The sequence below is a fragment of the Antechinus flavipes genome, chromosome 1 (assembly GCF_016432865.1).
Source record: "Antechinus flavipes isolate AdamAnt ecotype Samford, QLD, Australia chromosome 1, AdamAnt_v2, whole genome shotgun sequence".
NCBI classification, from domain to species: domain Eukaryota; kingdom Metazoa; phylum Chordata; class Mammalia; order Dasyuromorphia; family Dasyuridae; genus Antechinus; species Antechinus flavipes.
Window position 1 is genome coordinate 196,840,566 of NC_067398.1, and position 18,863 is coordinate 196,859,428.

The 18,863-nt window shown below is 32.9% G+C and overlaps 1 protein-coding gene across 1 annotated transcript in view; it reads right to left on the bottom strand.

The window, feature by feature from the left end:
• Positions 1-18,863, bottom strand: part of LOC127544802 (fibrillin-2-like) — a 158,874-nt gene that overhangs the window by 53,936 nt on the left and 86,075 nt on the right. The window contains 7 exon segments of the mRNA XM_051971640.1: positions 1,729-1,860; positions 2,429-2,539; positions 4,334-4,453; positions 6,502-6,627; positions 6,855-6,920; positions 10,741-10,893; positions 14,547-14,672. Of these exon segments, the coding sequence (XP_051827600.1) occupies positions 1,729-1,860; positions 2,429-2,539; positions 4,334-4,453; positions 6,502-6,627; positions 6,855-6,920; positions 10,741-10,893; positions 14,547-14,672 (834 nt within the window).

The window sequence follows — 18,863 nt, forward strand, 5'->3', positions numbered from 1 at the left end:
GCAAGCAATGAGCCCTTGGGCTAGCTAGTTGGCAGGTAGTTTGTGCTCCAAGACACAGGAATTTTCACCTCCCAGACAGTGTGGGGAGTTGGATATCTCTGAGGGAACTATGCTAAAGGAACACCATGCCAAGATGAGGCCCTGAACAAGAAGGAACCAACACAAACTCAGTGAATGCAGAAACAATGGAGTAGGAATGTTGCTGGCATGGACACTTACATGAGGATATAATTCTTGATTTGGGGCTTGAGGCTGAGGAAAGAACTAGAGGAAAATCTGCTAGAGGGAAATCTGAGGCCAGAGGCACCATCTTTCATACCATAGGACTGGAGATAATTATAATAACAAGCTCTTATTTTTAAAAAAAATGAGTAGGCAAAGGAGAAAGTTGCTATGAGAATTAGGAAGACTAGGTTTAATAGAGGAACTGAAATTTTTAAAAATTGTCTCCTACCTCAACAAGTAAGTCAAATGGTCACCTGCTCAAAAAAAAAAAAAAATTCAAAAAAGAACATAGAAGAAAAGGAGAACTAGTATCTTAAGAAAATGATTCTTAAACCTAGAATTGGGTTAGAGGAATCTGTTATAAGTAAAATGTGTACAGCACAGAACAAAAAAAAAAAAAAAAAACCTACAAGGAAACAAAAGATGAACAGTTCTGAATACAAGTTGTAATATTTATCTAGATAGGCCTCCACCCTTGTGTCAAAGTTGTCTCCTCAATCTTCTAAGCTTTCTTAGGCTGTAAAAATGTCTCACCCTGATCTTTTGTTGACTCTACTACTCCAAAATTTGATTTGAGGTGTTATTTTAATGTTGTTAGGAAGTAAATGTTCAGTGAGTTCAACTAAGTTGCTCCCTCTAATCCACTATCTTGGCTCCACCATAAATAATTTCTTTTCTTTTTTTCTTTTTTCCTTTTTTTTTTTTTTTTTTTTTTTTGCTAAGGCAATAGGGGTTAAGTTACTTGTTTAGGGTCACACAACCAGGAAGTATTAAGTGTCTGAGGCCAGATTTGAACTCGGGTTCTTCTGATTTCAGAGTTAGTCCTCTAACCTTTGCACCACCTAGCTGCTGCTCATAAATAATTTCTTAATAATATTGTGCCAGAATAAAATATGTTAGCATTTTAAGAAACTCTACATGGAAAATCCCAAAATAATAATCTGGTAAACTTTTACCTAAATATTAAATTACATTTATTTTGTCTCCAGGGACATTTTGTTTGAAGCAGTTTTTATGCCTTTGTAGGCTAGAACTTGGAAGAACTAATGAGAAAAATAAAATGACATTTCCTGAAATGTTAACTACCAGTTTTTTAGCAAATTTATCTGAGGATCCTCTTTAAAAAAAAGAAAGAACTTGGATATAATATATACCTTTGAAATACATGAAAATATTTAACTTAAAGATAAAATAATTTGCAAAGGAACCAGCAACCAACACTTACTAAGTTTTACTAAGTAACATTTACTAAGAATGGCTAAAAAGTAGGAGGAGGAAAAAGTGGAATGCTGTAATTTTGAAGATTTAGCAAAATGCTTACTTATTGTAAGAAAAAGCAAATTTTATTATTTATATTATTGGCTCCTATTTATTGATCATTGTCTCTCTATGCAAGAGCTATATATTATTTTATATAATTATATAATTTATATTATTATATATTATTTTCTCTTTCTATTTTTATTAGAAAAATGATTATCTATGTATTTTTCCAAACCTTACCTATATAACCTTCCCCATCAGGTCTTTGGATCAGTAGAGTGGGACAGAGACACATGAAAGTACCAGTCATATTCTTACACATTATACCTTTAGATTCACAGTCATGTAAACCTTCAACATATTCATTTAGATCTGTAAGAAAATACTTCATATTAACAAAAAGATACCTGGCAGTAGGTTTATGTTCAAAGTTGAAGCATAATCATTTTTTAAAAAAATTTTTTTATTCTATAAAGTAAAATTGTATTTTCCCTTGTAAGCTATGTCTTGTGAGACCAAGGAAATAACACCTCCACCTCCCCCAAAAAATCTCAGAAAGGCTAAAGCATTTTGCCAGATTTCTAACTTTCTAAAACCTTTTAAAGATACTAAGAAGAGTGCAACTGTCTTTATTTTGAATATATCAATATTGCATAATAACAGTTCTATAATAATACCCCACTCCACAATTTCCCTCTGATTGAATTTAATCGAAGTAATCAGAGAAACATCAGATGTTGAGATGTTCAAGACTATTTAATCAATGACACTGTATGAAAGCAAATATGAAAATCACTGTAAGGCAAATTTATTTAAGAATTGGAAGAGCTACATTTCTAATATAGGCACAGTTGGTATCAACAAGATTAAAGTTGTTTTCATGAAATTAAGTATACCTTTAGATTTTACTTATAAAATTTTACTTATTAAATATCATTACCTTTACTCATCTTTTGATCATAGCCAGCAGGACAAGTGCATTCATAGTAACCAAAGGTGTTTATGCAGCGAAAAGCACATAAAAGTGGATTTGGGACACATTCGTTGATTTCTGAACAGTGATAAAAAGGCAAATTATTTTTATGTTCTCAATATAATGGTCAATTTAATTAAATGGTGATTGATCACTGTACTCTGTCATTCAAATAATGTTGAATTTCTTCCATTTATATGATATAAAATACTCTTTAGCACCTATCAGATTGTTATTATAAATTATTGTTTTACAATTATCTCTATAAGTAATCTTATCTTCTACTTAAGATACTGTAAGATACACCAGGGCCAGCAATTGTACTTTATATAACTTTTATTATGTCTTTCTCAGTGACTAATCCTGCATATAATAAGTATTTAATAAATGTCAAATTAAATTTGATTGAGTCTAGTTGAGTCATAAATTGTGTTTACTTTTGAAATTGGTAACCAAAGGAAGGAAGAAGGAACATTGCAGCAATTTCACATAATAAATTGTCAACACTGAGAATCTGTGGTTGTAAAACAATTTAGAGTGGCTACATCAGTAGGATATATATAAAGATATATATATATATATATATATATATATATATATATATATGTGTGTGTGTGTGTGTGTGTGTGTGTGTGTGTGTGTGTATGTGTGTGTGTGTGTGTGTGTGTATATATATATATCTTTGAAAGAGATATAAAATATATATATATATTAAAAAATGTAATGATGGTGGCCCCAACTGAACAGCTCTTTTTTGAGTAGAAGCTATGGGTTAGTTAATCACACAAACCAAAAAGCCTTTTCCACTGGTGTAATGGGAAGGACACTGAGTGAGTAGTCAGAATATCTTATATCAAACTCCTGGTCTATTGCTTATGATGTGATTTTCAGTATGTCATTTACCATTTTTAAACCTGGTACAATGTGATAATATAATCTGTTGGAATCCTTACTAACTGCTAACTAATTAGAGTTGATCTAATCTTACAAGAAGATTTTGGCCAGAACCTGAAACAAGGTACTAAGTAGAACTAATTAAGACAAGGCTTGTGTTCACACCTTTACTCATTGGAGTCCACAAGTATGCCAGCTTCACAAAGTACACTTTCTAACTTCAAGGGAGTCCACACCTCCCTTAAAGCTCTTTGGGCCAGAGAGCACTATGGGAGAAAACCCATAATCCCATTCTCTCAGAAGATTCACATATAAGGCGAGACAGCCATTCCAGAATACATTTTTTCCTCTTGGCTGGCTGGTGGCAGACGAAGAGTTTATAGAGGAAGAAGCTACGAGTGGAGAGTTCAGTGGACAACCAGATTCATCTTCATCTCACACCACTGTAGTTGGTGCCTGGGCTCCCCAGAAGGATACAAGAGAGACATTCCATCTCTGTGTTGGTTGGAGGCTGAAGAAGGCAGAGGCAGAGGCTGAAGGACAGAACCTTTGGATTTGGAGATATTCGGAGGGCTCTAAGCCTCTAAGCCCTGTGTTTTGAGAAGAACAAGAACTCCAACATTTGAACTCATAACAATAATCTATTATGTCCATTGAATATTGATATTGAGAAGACTGGCTATATCTATTAATATATAGTATTCATAGATAGTATTTTTTTATATGTGAATGATATTTAAATAAATAAAATTTGAGAAACAACATGATGTAGCACACAGATACTTCTTGTAATCAAAGATTTAGATTCATATCTTGATTTTAACACTTATTAACACTCTTATTGGTAGACAAGTCTCTTCTCAAAGAATTGTTGATCTTATCAGTTGAAAGGAATTTTTATATAGAGTGTCAAACATATTATTGAAATCACAGATCTTCTCCTACCTAAAAACAAAGGACAAGAAAATAAAGGCTTACCTCCACAATTTATCATGGAACCTGGCTCAAATTCATCATTGCAATTGCATTCAAAACTTCCAATAACATTAACATATGCCCCATTTCTACATGAATTCCCAATTGTACATTCATTTTTATCTGTAAGATAAATTTAAAAAAAAATAATTATTATTAAAGGCCTATACACTTCCACACCCAAGTTTTTGAGGAGGAGAATCGATGCACTCTCTTGACGAAGTAGAATAAATGGTTCTTAGTATATACTAATATGTCATATAATATATTAGGTTGAGCATGAGCACTATACTTCTATGAAAACATTCAATGTATATACATGTTTCTGCACTTCATAGTTCATGGAAATGATGACTTTTGACAGAACAGAGGAAGAATGGGGTAAGTCTGACAATTTTATAGTGCTTCCCTCCTTCACAATGCTTCTTACATACTTTTTATTTATGTAACATATATGTGTGTGTATAATTTATATGTTAAATATTATATTAAATATTTTATGTAATTAAGCTATTTCAGATTCTCAGAACTTCTCATTCAACTCTTGCAACAGTCTTCTAACAATTCAAAGTCTCTTTGATTCCAGTCTCTTCTTTCTCCAAAGCATCTTTTACACAGATGCCAAAATAATCCTTCTAAAAGACATATTGTAACACAAGAGTCACCTAACAGTGGCTTCTGGAGATCCTACCCAAATCTCCTTATGTGAGAGGATGATACAAGGAGATAAGCATTGTTGCTGTTCTCTGACCTCTCTGATTGAGAGGGCATTGTGTTGGTTGACCTCTCTCTTTCCTCTTCCCTTTTTCTCCAATTTATTTCACTCCCAGTCTGCAATACTAGCTGCCTTGCAACTCCTTCAGATGCTATGATCCACAGCTGTGGAGGCTCTCAAAGAATTGACCTGTCCTTACCAATATATGACCATATTACTACCCTGCTCAATAGTCTTCAATATTACTCTTTTGCCTCTAGGATAAAATATAAATTCCTAACACAGTACTTTCGCAAGCTGCCTCCAGCTAGATTTAATTTATATAACTCCTCTTTATATTTTTATTTTTATGTTCTAGTGAAAGTGGTCAATATGATGTTTCCTGATTTCTCCAATCTTTCTTCACAATTTGTGATTGAAAGATGATGTTTATCTTGTTTTTATTTAAATGTTTAATCTATTTGTTTCTTATCCCTCCATAAATTCCTTGAGGACAGGACCTTTGTTTCTCTTTTTATATCTCCAGTATACAGAATATTGGAGAGATGAATTGGATTGTGTAGTAAGTTTTGTAATGTAGTTTTAAGGCTAGAATTCAGGTAATTATTTGGTCCACATGAATATTATCAGGGTTGGACAGGAGAATAAAGGAGCAGGCAAACTGCTAACTTTGAGTGCTTGGCAGATCTTTTTTTAGACTTGAAAAAGTGGATTTTAAGCATGTATGTTGTAGAAAGATGAAATGAAAAACAGAAAATATATTCCTGAAAATGAAGTTCAATTTCCATCTCATGTACTTAAGAACATTTGTACTTAGAAAAGTCATTTTGCCTTTCTATACCATTTTTTTATCTATAAAATAAAGGGATTGAACTAGATGATATAACAATTAGTGATATGCTAATAGTAGATAGAAGTAAGCTGCCTTTTTTTTTTAATCACTAGTAACTTCCATATATTTAATACTGATGTACTATAGGGTTTCCTTTCATCAGAAGTCTTTAAGTAAAGGTTAGATTATCTTGAGTTGGAATTATTGCAAGGTGAATCTTGAATTAGAGAATATAGGATTACATTATATACAATAACAGCAAGAATATGAGATGATGAACAATGGAAAAACGTGGTTCTCTCTCAGTGGTTCAGTGATCTAAAGCAATCCCAATAGACTTTGGAAAGAAAATGCCATCTGAATCCAGAAAAAGAACTGAGACTAAATGCAAATCAATACATGCTATGTTCACTTCTTTTTTCTGTTTTTTAATCTGTCCCATGGTTTTTCCCTTTGTTCTGATTTTTCACTCTCAACATGATTCATAAAGCAATATGTGTTAAAAAAATTTAAAAATTTTTAAAAAGAGAGAATATAGAAACTGAGTTTTTTATATCTTGAGATTTTGTAAATTATAAGGTCCCATTTCCATTCTAGCATGTCATTCTGTGAATTAACACTTACCCAAACAATGTACTGTAGCATAATCCAGGTTGTAACCCATGGGGCTTTCGCAGCCCAATGATCCGTCTGTGTTGATACACTGACCATTTAAATAAGTGTCTGGGCTTTCAAGACATTCAATGACATCTGAAAAACAGAATTTCCAAGCTTCTATATGTTTTTTTTTCAATTGTCTAATTGGATGGGCTCAAGCAAATTTTCAGATGTTAAAAGATATGCAAGTTGTGCTATTATTCAAACAAAGCATCATAATTTTTTAAGTAGGTGGGTGTGCTCTGTGGAGTAATGGAGGAATATGCAATTATTAAATGAGAATGTATGATTTCTTGTTAAAATAAAATAAAATTAAATACCTTCCTGTGAATCATGAAGGCTAGAGGAAGTTCCATGGCCAAATGGACATAAATCCTGGAAAGCAACTGCAGAGAAATATTGCATAAGAATTCCAAATTATCCTGAATACTGAATAGTATTTTTAAAAAAACAAATTTATTTTGCTTCTAATTTATAATTTCAAAATAATGTGTATTTGAAATTTTCCCTTGATTTTCTTCTATGTGTGTTTATTTAAAAAAAAAATCTAACACCAATATATCTGAATGAGGAACTAGTATTTTAAACAAAGATTTCCCCAGTACATATCAACTCCATTCATTCCCTCTTTCCATCTTGCTTTTTATTTTGCTTTTTTTTTATTCAAAGAAGCATGCCTGATGATTCTGAATTTGCTGCAAACTAATCTATAATTTACCTCTGCTTTTTCTCTACAATGCAAAAAGATCTATGAAAATCTTTGTGCTAATTCAGCTTTTCAATATAAGATTTCTTGTTTTATGAGTTATTTTGTGCACAATTATACCCTAATGAAAAAGTTAATGAAATCTATAACTTAATTTCATTCCCCCTATTCCAATGCTTCCCAAATTCTTCCTTTTGAAGACAGAAAATACTGACATTTAGACAGGTAATTCTGACATTTAATTAATCACTGAGTTGCATATTACATATACATTTATGCAAGTTATCCGTATTATTCAATGAAAAACACCTACTTAGGAAATAATTTTATTTTAACAGTTAACATGGAAGATCGTGGAGAGCAGACATGACTCTGTGTAACACCTCCTTTAACCTTCTCTCAAAACAACAGCAGATTAAGGCTCTAAATTGGTTTTGAAGTCAAAGTCTCCAGAAATATTTGTAGTACAACACATTTCTAGAAGAACTTCAGAACGGGTCTGTTTCAGTCAGGCAGGGGGAGAGTTTGCCGAATCCAGATTGTAGTATAGGGAAACCAGGGGAAGAAGTCAGAGCATTTTAGCTTCCACACACCTGTGAATCTTCTGTGAGCCTCTTAAGCCACTCTGTCCTGGTTGCAATCAGGTGGTTTGGCAAATTTGCCTTTTATAAAAGACAAATTGTAAAATGAGCCCCAACAGAATACTAGACCTAGCCTCTATTACCCAGCACTGGAAATTAATCAGCAGAACTGCCCCGGGGCAAATTAGAGCAATTGTCTCTCCTTTGCATTAAACAGATCTCAAGTCTTTTAAAAAAATGAATAAAGAACAAAAAAAGAACTCTCACTATAGACTGGATGGATTCTACCAAACATTTAAATAACAATTAACTCTAATACTATATAAACTATTTGAAAAAATAGGGAATGAATAAGGAATGAAGAAATTCTACCAAATTCCTTTTATGTCACAGACATGGAACTGATACCTAAACCAGAAAGGATGAAAACAGAGAGAGAAAATTATAGACCGATCTCCCTAATGAATATTGATGCAAAAATCTTAAATAAATCTTAACAAAGAGATTACAGAAAATCATCCCCAGGATAATGCACTATGACCAAGTAGGATTTATATCAGGAATTCAAGGCTGGTTCAATATTAGGAAAACTATTTACATAATTGACTATATCAATAATCAAATTAACAAAAAACATATGACTATCTCAATAGATGCAGAAAAAGCATTTGATGAAACCCAACACCCATTTCTATTAAAAAACAAACAAACTAGAGAGTACAGGAATAAATGAACTTTTCCTTAAAATAGTCAGGAGCATCTATTTAAAACTGTCAGCAAGATCATATATAATGGGAATAAACTGGAACCATTCCCAATAAGATCAGGAGTGAAACAAGGTTGCCCACTATCACCATTACTATTCAATACTGTATTAGAAATGCTAGCTTTGGCAGTAAGAATTGAGAAAGATATTAGACAAATTAGACTAGGTAATAAGGAAACCAAGTTATCACTCTTTACAGATAAAATAATAGTATACTAAGAGAATCCTAGAGAATCAATTAAAAAACTATTAAAAATAATCCACAACTTTAGCAAAGTTGCAGGATACAAAATAAATTCTCATAAATCATCAGCATTTTTATACATCAGTAACAAAATCCAACAGCAAGAGATTCAAAGAGAAATTCCATTTAAAATAACTGTTGATAGGATAAAATATTTGGAAATATATCTGTCAAGGGAGGGTCAGGAACTATATGAGCAAAATTACAAAACACTTTCTATACAAATAAAGTCAAATCTAACAATTGGGAAAAAATCAAGTGCTTTTGGATAGGTTGAGCAAAAATAATAAAGATGACAATACAACCTAAATTCTAAATATTTATTTAGTGTCATTCCAATCAAACTCTCAAGAAACTTTTACTGACCTACAAAAAGTAACAAGAAAATTTATCTGGAAGAACAAAAGGTCAAGAATTTCAAGGGAATTAATAAAAAAAAAAAAAAAAAAAAAGGAAATGTATATGGCCTAGCTGTACTAGATCTAAAACTGTATTATAAAGCAGTGGTCATCAAAACCATTTGGTACTGGCTAAGAAACAGAGTAGTTGATCTGTGGAAAAGTAATGTTTATAGGACAAAACAGTCAATGACTATAGTAATCTATTTGACAAACCCAAGGGTCCCAGCTTTTCAAATTAAGAACTCACTATTTGACAAAAAAACTTCTGGGAAAATTGAAAACTAGGATGGCAAAAACTAGGTATTGACACACACATAATACCACATAGTAAGATAAGGTCAAAATGGGTTCATGATCTAGACATAAAGAATGATATTATAAACAAATCAGAAAAACATAGAATAGTTTACCTCTCAGATCTATGGAGGAGGAAGGAATTTGTGACCAAAGAAGAACTAGAGATCATTATTGATCACAAAATAGATAATTGATTATATTAAGTTAAAAAGGTTTTATACAAACAAAACTAATGCAGACAAGATTAGAAGGGAAGCAATAAACTGGGAAAATATTTTTATATTTAAGGATTCTGATAAAGGCCTCCTTTCTAAAAGATATAGAGAATTGACTCATAAGAAATCAAACCATTCTGCAATTGATAAATGGTCAAAGGATATAAACAGATAATTTTCAGATGAAGAAATTCAAACTATTTTTAGTCATGTGAAAAGGTGCTCCGAATCACTTTTGATCAGAGAAATGCAAATTAAGACAACTCTGAGATACCACTCAATGCCTGTTAGATTGGCTAAGATGACAGGAAAACGATAATGATGAATATTGTAGGGATGTGGGAAAGCTGGGACACTGATACATTGTTGGCGGAACTGTAAATGGATCCAACCATTCTAGAGAGCAATTTGGAACTATGCTCAAAGAGTTATCAAACTGTGTATACCCTTTGATCCATCAGTGTTTCTAATGGGATTATATCCCAAAGAGATCTTAAAGGAGGGAAAAGAACTCACATGTGCAAAAATGTTTGTGATAGCCCTTTTTTTTTTTGTAATGGCTTCAAACTGGAACCTGAACAGATGCCCATCAATTGGAGAGTGGCTGAATAAATTACATGGCAAGAACTTATATGATGATCAGTTCTGATGGACATGCTCTCTTCAACAATGAGATGATTCAAACAAGTTCCAATTATTCAGTGATGAAGAAAGCCATATATACCCAGAGAGATCTCTGTAGGAACTGAGTGTGTTTCACAAAATAGCATTTTCATGCTTTCTGTTGATGTTTGCTTGCATTTTGTTTTTCTTCTCAGGTTTTTTTTTTTCTTTCTAGATTCAATTTTTTTCTTGTGCAGAAAGGTAACTGTATAAATATGTATACATATATTGAATTTAACATATATTCATAACATATTTTTTAGCAAAAAAAGGGAAAAACAGTTCACATGATTTTCTCTCATTCAAAAATCATTTGTTATTTTAAAATCATACCTTCATCATCTTTAGGATACATTTCACAAGGATTACCCCAGCCCTCTCCTGGTATCTTACTGCAACAACATTTTGCCTTTGTGGTATTGAAAGCTTTTGCTACTGTGCACATTCCATTCTCGAAATTTTTGAAGCAAAAGCTCTGGCAGGTATCTAAGCAGTTTAAAAATGTAAAAACATTTCAGTTATTTAGGAAACTATTATAAAATATTATAATGCAAGTATCTTTGAAGAAAGGGAGTAAGCTTTTTAGTTAGATACAGTTTAGTATAGCAGTTTAAAAACATTATTTGCAATGACCAAATCATATCCTTTTTTGTTTTCATAATAATATCTTATTATATTACAAATGACAACCTCTAATTGTTTTCTTTGTAAAATTTTACAAGAAAATGAACACTTTTGTAAATAAAATTAAGCAATATTTGTTCAAGTCTTATTCTGATGCCTCATCAGTACATGGAAACAATCTTGTTTCTTGGAGGCTAATAGTAGGTTATATGTGTTAATAGAAACTATCAAGCTGGAAATGCTTAAGCTTGGACATAATTTTCTAAGTGATACATATATCAAAGAAAGGACTCCTAAACTAAAAAAAAAAAAAAAGCTACAGTCTATCTCTATGTATCTTTCTTTTTTTTTTTATCACAGTCATACTGTTCCTATTAAAAATTACCTATCTAAAAAATACAGTGCATCATTCACTGAAGTAAATCACATAGAAAACTAAACCTCACTATATAAATTTTGAAAATATATTGAAATTTTCTATTAACAAAGTTATAAAAGTGAACCACGATGGTCATTTTTAAAAGTACAATATCAAAAAATTTAAACAGTATTTTTTATCTTCACACTAGTTTATTTTTTCTTTTTCAATACTAAAAATTTTTGAGTTCCAAATTCTCTTTTCTCTCCAATCCCTCACCCATTATGAAGGCAAGAAATATGATATGCATTATACATATGAAATCATGAAAATGTTTCCAAATTAGCTAATTTGCCAAAAAACAAAAGAAACCAAGAAATTTTGTGTTTGTTTTGCTGAATTGGGGTGAAGTAGCTTGTCCAGTATCACACAGCAAAAAAGTATTAAGTGTCTGAGGTCAGATTTGAATTCGGATTATCCCGATTTCAAGGCTGGCATTCTATCCACTGTACCACCTAGCTGCCCCATGTCACTTAGCTGCCCTGTCACTTAGCTGTTTAAAAACAGTAGTTCAAAGGATAATGGGTCTTGTTTATGTGGTTATTTTCTGAAAAAGTGAAGACTTTATTTTTCTTATTCTCTGTAATTCCCAGGTATGCCTTACTTTAATACTTTAAAGGCTTCATCTCTACCCTTTATGCTAAAGACCTTTCTTTAGGTATACAAACATTTTTTTTAAACTAGGACAGCACTTGGATTTTTTGTTATTTTCTTCCCTTATTTTTTTAAATTTAAGTTCTGATAATAGATTTTCATCATTTAGGCCACTCCTTTCTTATAAGTTGTTGGTGTTATTTTGTAGCTGACTTCCATCAGTTTCTTGCTGTAAAGTTGCATGAATTTGTTTTGATAAAGCATATTTTCACAGGAAGCTCTCTACACAGATAAAATCAGGATCTCAGTAAAAAGTGATTATAAAATACATCTTATTGATGGCTTTTGTTTTTATACAACAATAATTTCTAGAAGAAAAATTAAATAAAATATTCCATCTCTTCTAACAAAAGACAATAAAAACTGACACAGTAATGACAACTTACAATGCATGTATTTTTACCTCAAATCCTTGAGTGCTGTAAAGGCAGTAGCTTATTTTTATGTTTAATCTTAATGTGTTTTTCATTTATTTAAAGAGTCTTATGGTAATCTATTCATTTATATATTGTTGCAGTCGTTATGTATATTGTTCTTTTGGTTGTATTTATTTCAATCTGGATCAGTTCATATAAATCTTATGTATCATAAGATGGAAATTAGATATAAAGAGAGTTGGTAATAGGTAATCTGTGTATCTGAGTAAGCCTCATAATATTTGTTTTTTTTTTTTTCTGACTACTTGTGGTATATATTCTCCTTGATTGGAGAGTTCTGGATTTTGGCTATAGTATTTTTTAGAGTTTTCATTTTAGGATTTCTTTCAAGAGGTAAACAATATAGTCTTCCAATTTCTACTTTGCCCTGGGTCTAATTCTAATCATTTTTGTTTGTTTGTTTGTTTTTTTGTTTATTTGTTTTGCTGGGACCTTTTAGCTATATAGAGACATCATGATGAGAAATATTAAAAATTTCCTTAATAATTTCTTAGAATATGATATGTAGCTCTTATTTTTCATTCATGGATTTAGGGTAATGTAATATTTCTTAAATTATTTCCTAAGCCAATTGCTTTTTCCTGTGAGACATTCATATTTCTCTTCTTTTTTAAAAGTTTTTTTTAACTTTGTTTTACTTTGGCTTCTTTTCTAGGTTGTTGTGGAAGGGGTGTGCTAGGGAGCTAAGACAAAAATTCCTTTTCTTACTCTGCCACTTTTTTCTCAGCAAGAATTGATGAATTAGCTAATACAAATTTTAGAGATGACTGGAGGTTTATTATCAAGATATAACACAAAGAAATGTTACAAAAGAAATATAAATAAAAGGTGATGGATAAAAAATCTAACATGCTTTTTTGTTTTTTTAAAACAAATTATTGTTTTATGAAAATGAGTTATGCCTATCTTAAGCATATATTTGATGCAAAGATGTTTTCAGATGATTCTCTATAGCAAATAATGTATAGTCACACAAATGCTCAAAATATATACAGAATATAAATCTTAAATTTGAGGTATTTCTTAATTTTAAAGTAGTATTTGACTCAATAGACCAAAAGGTAACCTGGAAGGCTTAGGCATAACATCTGAATATTAAAATCATAGATCTTAAAATTGGTGATTTGCTGAATACTTATATTTAGTGAGATTTAAAATTGGGAGGAAGTCCTAAAATGTCACCAAAGTCTTGAAAGTAGTTTTGTGCAAATCTCAAACAAAACAAGTATTTCCTATTTTAGATGCTCTTATGTACAGATGCCATCATACTAATTGTTTTAGGCTCTGGAACAACATAAAGCCTCCAGAATATAGTAAAAGAATTTGGTTTAAACTTTAACAGTGGCAAAATAAAGTTGATAAGAAGTAGCTACTGACTAGAGTATGACATATATCTGGATTTGCAATTCATTGATTATCTTAGAAAAATGTTAGTAGACTCAGAGTTGAGTGCCAGGATGCGGGGTTATGGGAACCATGTACTATTTTCAATAATCCCAAACTGCTTGTTACCACAAAAGTTCATCTCTTTAACACAATTATTCCTGTATTTTTTAATACAATAACTATAAATTATGTAACATTGTGACCAAAAAAGAATAATAATTATTTTAATGGCCAATGGATTTTGCAAAGAAAAGCTCTATTGTGGGAATAATCAGGTTAATCATAATAATAAAAAGAGTAGTGTAATGAAAGACATTATATGTATAAGCTTCTATGAATATATATAATGCATATACATATGTCACATATATATTTATATGATTGCAAAAAAACTGGTTTTATATTAAGAATAAGATGATTTTGAAAAGAATCAGAAGAAACACAGTTAGTCTATATTTTCTATCGAAAATATATTGAAAACATGGGCAGGAATTGCATAAAATAAGTATAGTAGGTATAGTTTAGGTATGTCTTTGCAATATTGGAAACAAGAATCTACTATGGAATTAAGCAGTTAGGAAAAAAGTCAATATTAACACCATCATAATTTCAAGGCTTACCAAAGCATCTCTGTCCATTGTCAAACAATATAAAACCTGTGGGGCAGACACATTGGAAACCCCCTAGAGAATTTGTATAAGAGCCAAAAAGGCTGATGTTGGGATCTTCATTGCATTCACTTATATCTATAAAATAGGAAAAAAAAAGTTAATTTTGTGACTTTTCTGATGCTTCCTAAAATATAGTATATTCAATGCCTAAGATTGCTAAAGGACAAACAAACAAAAGAGATGGCAAAGTAGATAAACCTGCATTTGGAGCCTCAAGATAGTTTGTAATCCTGGGCAAATTACTGTGCCTCATGTATAAAATGAGAATAATAGCACCTATCTCATAAGGCTGGCTTGTTGTGAAGATCAAATGAGTTTATATGAAGTATTTTACAGACTTCAATGCTCTACATAAATGCTATTTTTACTTTAAAATGTGGATTATATCAATTCTTCAAGTTACTCTTCTTGCTTCAAAATCAAAAATGTTTGCTAACACACAAAACATATGCATGCACACATACACATATGCCACACACAATGAGCCATAATGAATAGAAAACTGATTTCAAATTCAGGAAAATTTGGGTTCACATTTAGCTTTTGATATATAGTGTATAATCTTGTAATAGATTCTTTAATCTCCTAGTGCTCTTGAAAATTCTCAGATGGTAGGGAAATTTTCTCGACTTACACTTTAAAGTTTTCTCTTGGGAAATTCAGTTCCAGTCTGTGTTACAGGTTCTAAGTCACTGGAATTAATAAATTCTAGGAGATTCACAAGTCAGGATTCAGTCGGGAGATTCACAAATCCAGGAGATTCACAAGTTCAGTGGAGGAGATTCACAAGTCACAGCTCCCAAAATCCCACTCTCAGAGGAGGAGTCAACCTTTGAGTTCACACCTCTAAAAGAGCATATAAAAGGACAACCCCACTGGGAGCACTCTGGGGAATTGAGAGGCTTTGGATTCAGAGGGATGAGAGGCTGAAGCTGGCAGAGGCAAAAGACTAGCTAGCAGCAAGAGCTCTTTGAACCAAGGAGAGAGATAGGCCTCTAAGAAAACTAACTGGACTATTTTGGAAGAAACAATAAAGGATCTGAACTTTAACTCCTGGCTGCATTTGAGGTGATTATTACATAGAACTGAAACTAAGGCTGCCTCTAGAAGCTCCCCAAGAAACCTGCTCCCAGAGAACATTATATTTAAGGGAAGAGAACGCTACATTTTGGCACCCAACGTGGGGCAGACACAATCCTGATTTCAGTGGAAAAGCCTCTGATTCTGATTCCAGTGGAAAAGTCTTCTCAACCCAGAAATTAGGGTGAGTACAACAAGGAAACTTCGTTAAAAAAGCTAAAGTAGAATTTCAGCTGAAATGAGACAGATGTTTAGAAAATAGCCTTCTCTTCAAGGAAAATATATAGAGAGCATTGCCAGGGTTATGAAAAGCCAACGTTTGATTATAATTTGGAAGCAGATCACTGAACTTTTAGAAACTGTACAGTACATCTCTCTTTGGTTCTCTATGGAAAAAGAAGGAGAGCAACTATGTGAATACTACAATTGTAATCCAAACTCAGTTTCCCAAAATACACTTTATACATGCAATTTAATACAACTGGCTTTAAGAAATCATACAAGTGTTAGAATAAGAAAAAAAGAAGAAAGAGCAGGAGGGAGAGGGTCCAAGTAAAGTAGGTGAAAAGGATGAAGAATCAGATAAGAATGGAGAGTTAAGTACAATTTAAGCGTGATGCTTCACAGCAGGAGAAATTAGGTCATTTCCCCTGAACCACTTTCCTCAATTAACCCTTCATGGGTGGAGGGAGAAGGAGGAGGGGGCGAGGCAGTAACACATTCAGAACCTATGAAGCAACCCATGACAAGATTACAAAAGGCATTGATTAAGATAAAAAATGAAGGACAGGATATATCTGATTTTATAAATGCATACCCTGTAATTGAAGAGATTGACTCTTCAGGTCAAAAAGGAGAAGGTACACTCCTTTTGATTTGGAAAAAATTAAGGATTTGAAAAAAGGTAGTACTCTTTATGGGGCTACATCATCTTGTTAAAATGTTACTAGATGGTTTAGCTTATGAAATCCTAACTCCCAGTGATTGGAAATCCATAGCAAAAACATGTTTAGAACTTGGACAAAACTTGTTGTGGCTTTCAGAGTATCATGGATTATGTAGGATTCAAGCCAGATGAAATAGGCAAACAGAAGTTAATGTACAAATCACTTTTGACCAACCAGCTGATGAAGGTCAGTATGAAAAGAATTCAGAACAAATTAATTATCCCATAACAGCTTATGAGCAGATTACAACTGTGGCTATCTATAAAAGCTTTGGGTTCCTTCCAGGAAAAGATCAAGGGGAAGCCTTCATGAAAATAGAGCAATGTCCCAATGAACCTTTTGCTGATTTTGTGGGACGTTTTCACATAACTGTAACAAGAACCATTGGAGAAAATGCAACGACAGAAAAATGACCAGACATCTGACTAACGAAAATGCTAATGAGGTTTGCAAAAGAATTATATGGGGACTACACAAAGATGCTCCCTTAGAAGAGCACAAATGCTTATTATGCATTATTTTGCATTATGCATGCAAACTATGATGAACATGGAAAGACAGGGTTCCTCTTGGCAAGGGACTTCTAGAGAAACTCACTGATGTTTTCAGTGTGGAAAAACAGGACATCTTAGAGCTCATTGTAGATATGGAGATAGAGTGAGAAGACAGGGTGAGAGAAAATCCAAAACCCCATGTCCAAAATGCAACCAAGACGTCTACTGGGCCTCAGACTGTAGATTGACCCAGGAAAATGAGAGGTGGGGCCCAGCTCCAGGACCTCAATCAAAAGACAAATGGGGCATGATGGCAGCTGAGTTTATACCCAGAGAGTCTTTAGAAGGTCAGGACTCTGATGTGATCAATCAGCCTAAAAGTAATCAGATGGCAGAAAGAGATTACAGCTGGGGAGAATGCAGGCCTCTTAAACCAATAGGGCAGTGTCTAGTGCAAACAGCTCCAATGTAATTGCCAGATGATGAGAGAAATCCCAAAAGTGGTAAATAGAAGGGAATTAGGTTAACTGCTTGGAAGAAAGGATTTGCTTGAATTCCTACAGATGGAGAAGGAAACAGATGGGTAGCAATGAGCACCTGGAGAGAGACAGAAAAAGAGAAAAATCTGGAAACAAAGGAGAAGACTTAAAAACAAAATCTGCAGGAATCCTTGGATTCCCTAACACAAAATGAGATTGTTTCAGGACTTGAAAACCATCAGAAATCATTGGATTCCTTGAGATGAAAAATTGTTGATTGTAATGAGCTTAAGCTTGAGTTGATGTACTGAGGTTCCAAGAATGTGAGGCTAAATAGTAATTGGACCATACTCTATTAATATATATGCTTGGAGAAAGAATGGCCCCTGCCCACTCTTTGTGCAAGTCCTGATGTGTTGTATAGGAAATGAAGATTTTGTACTAAAGAAGGAAAAGGGACCTGTATGTGCTAAAATGTTTGTGGCAGCCCTGTTTGTAGTGGCTAGAAGCTGGAAATTGAATAGATGCCCATCAATTGGAGAATGGTTGGGTAAATTGTGGTATATGAGTGTTATGGAATATTATTGTTCTGTAAGAAATGACCAGCAGTATGAATACAGAGAGGCCTGGAGAGACTTACATGAACTGATGCTAAGTGAAATGAGCAGAACCAGGAGATCATTATATACTCCAACAATGATACTGTGTGAAGATGTATTCTGATGGAAGTGGAGTTCTTTGACAAAGAGACCTACTCAGTTTCAATTGATCAATGATGGACAGAAGCAGCTACACCCAAAGAAAGAACCCTGGGAAATGAATGTAAACTATTTTCATTTTTGTTTTTCTTCCCGGGTTATTTTTACCTTCTGAATCCAATTCTCCCTGTGCAACAAGAGAACTGTTCAGTTCTGCATACATATATTGTATCTAGGATATACTGCAACATATTTAACATATATAGGACTGCTTGCCATCTAGGGGCAGGGGTGAAGGGAGGAAGGAGAAAAATCAGAACAGAAGTGAGTGCAAGGGATAATGTTGTAAAAAATTACCCTGGCCTGGTTCTGTCAATAAAAGTTATTTAAAAAAAAAAAAAAAAAAGGAAATGACAATTTTGATGGGTGGAGGCAGAGGGGCAGAGAGGGAGCTGGAAGAGACTGCTAGCTGGCTTCTTGTCACAGCTGCTCACATTGCTATTGCGATCCCCCTTCACCTTCAATCCCCCCCTTCACCTCCGACCCTTCTTCACCTCCACAAAGAATA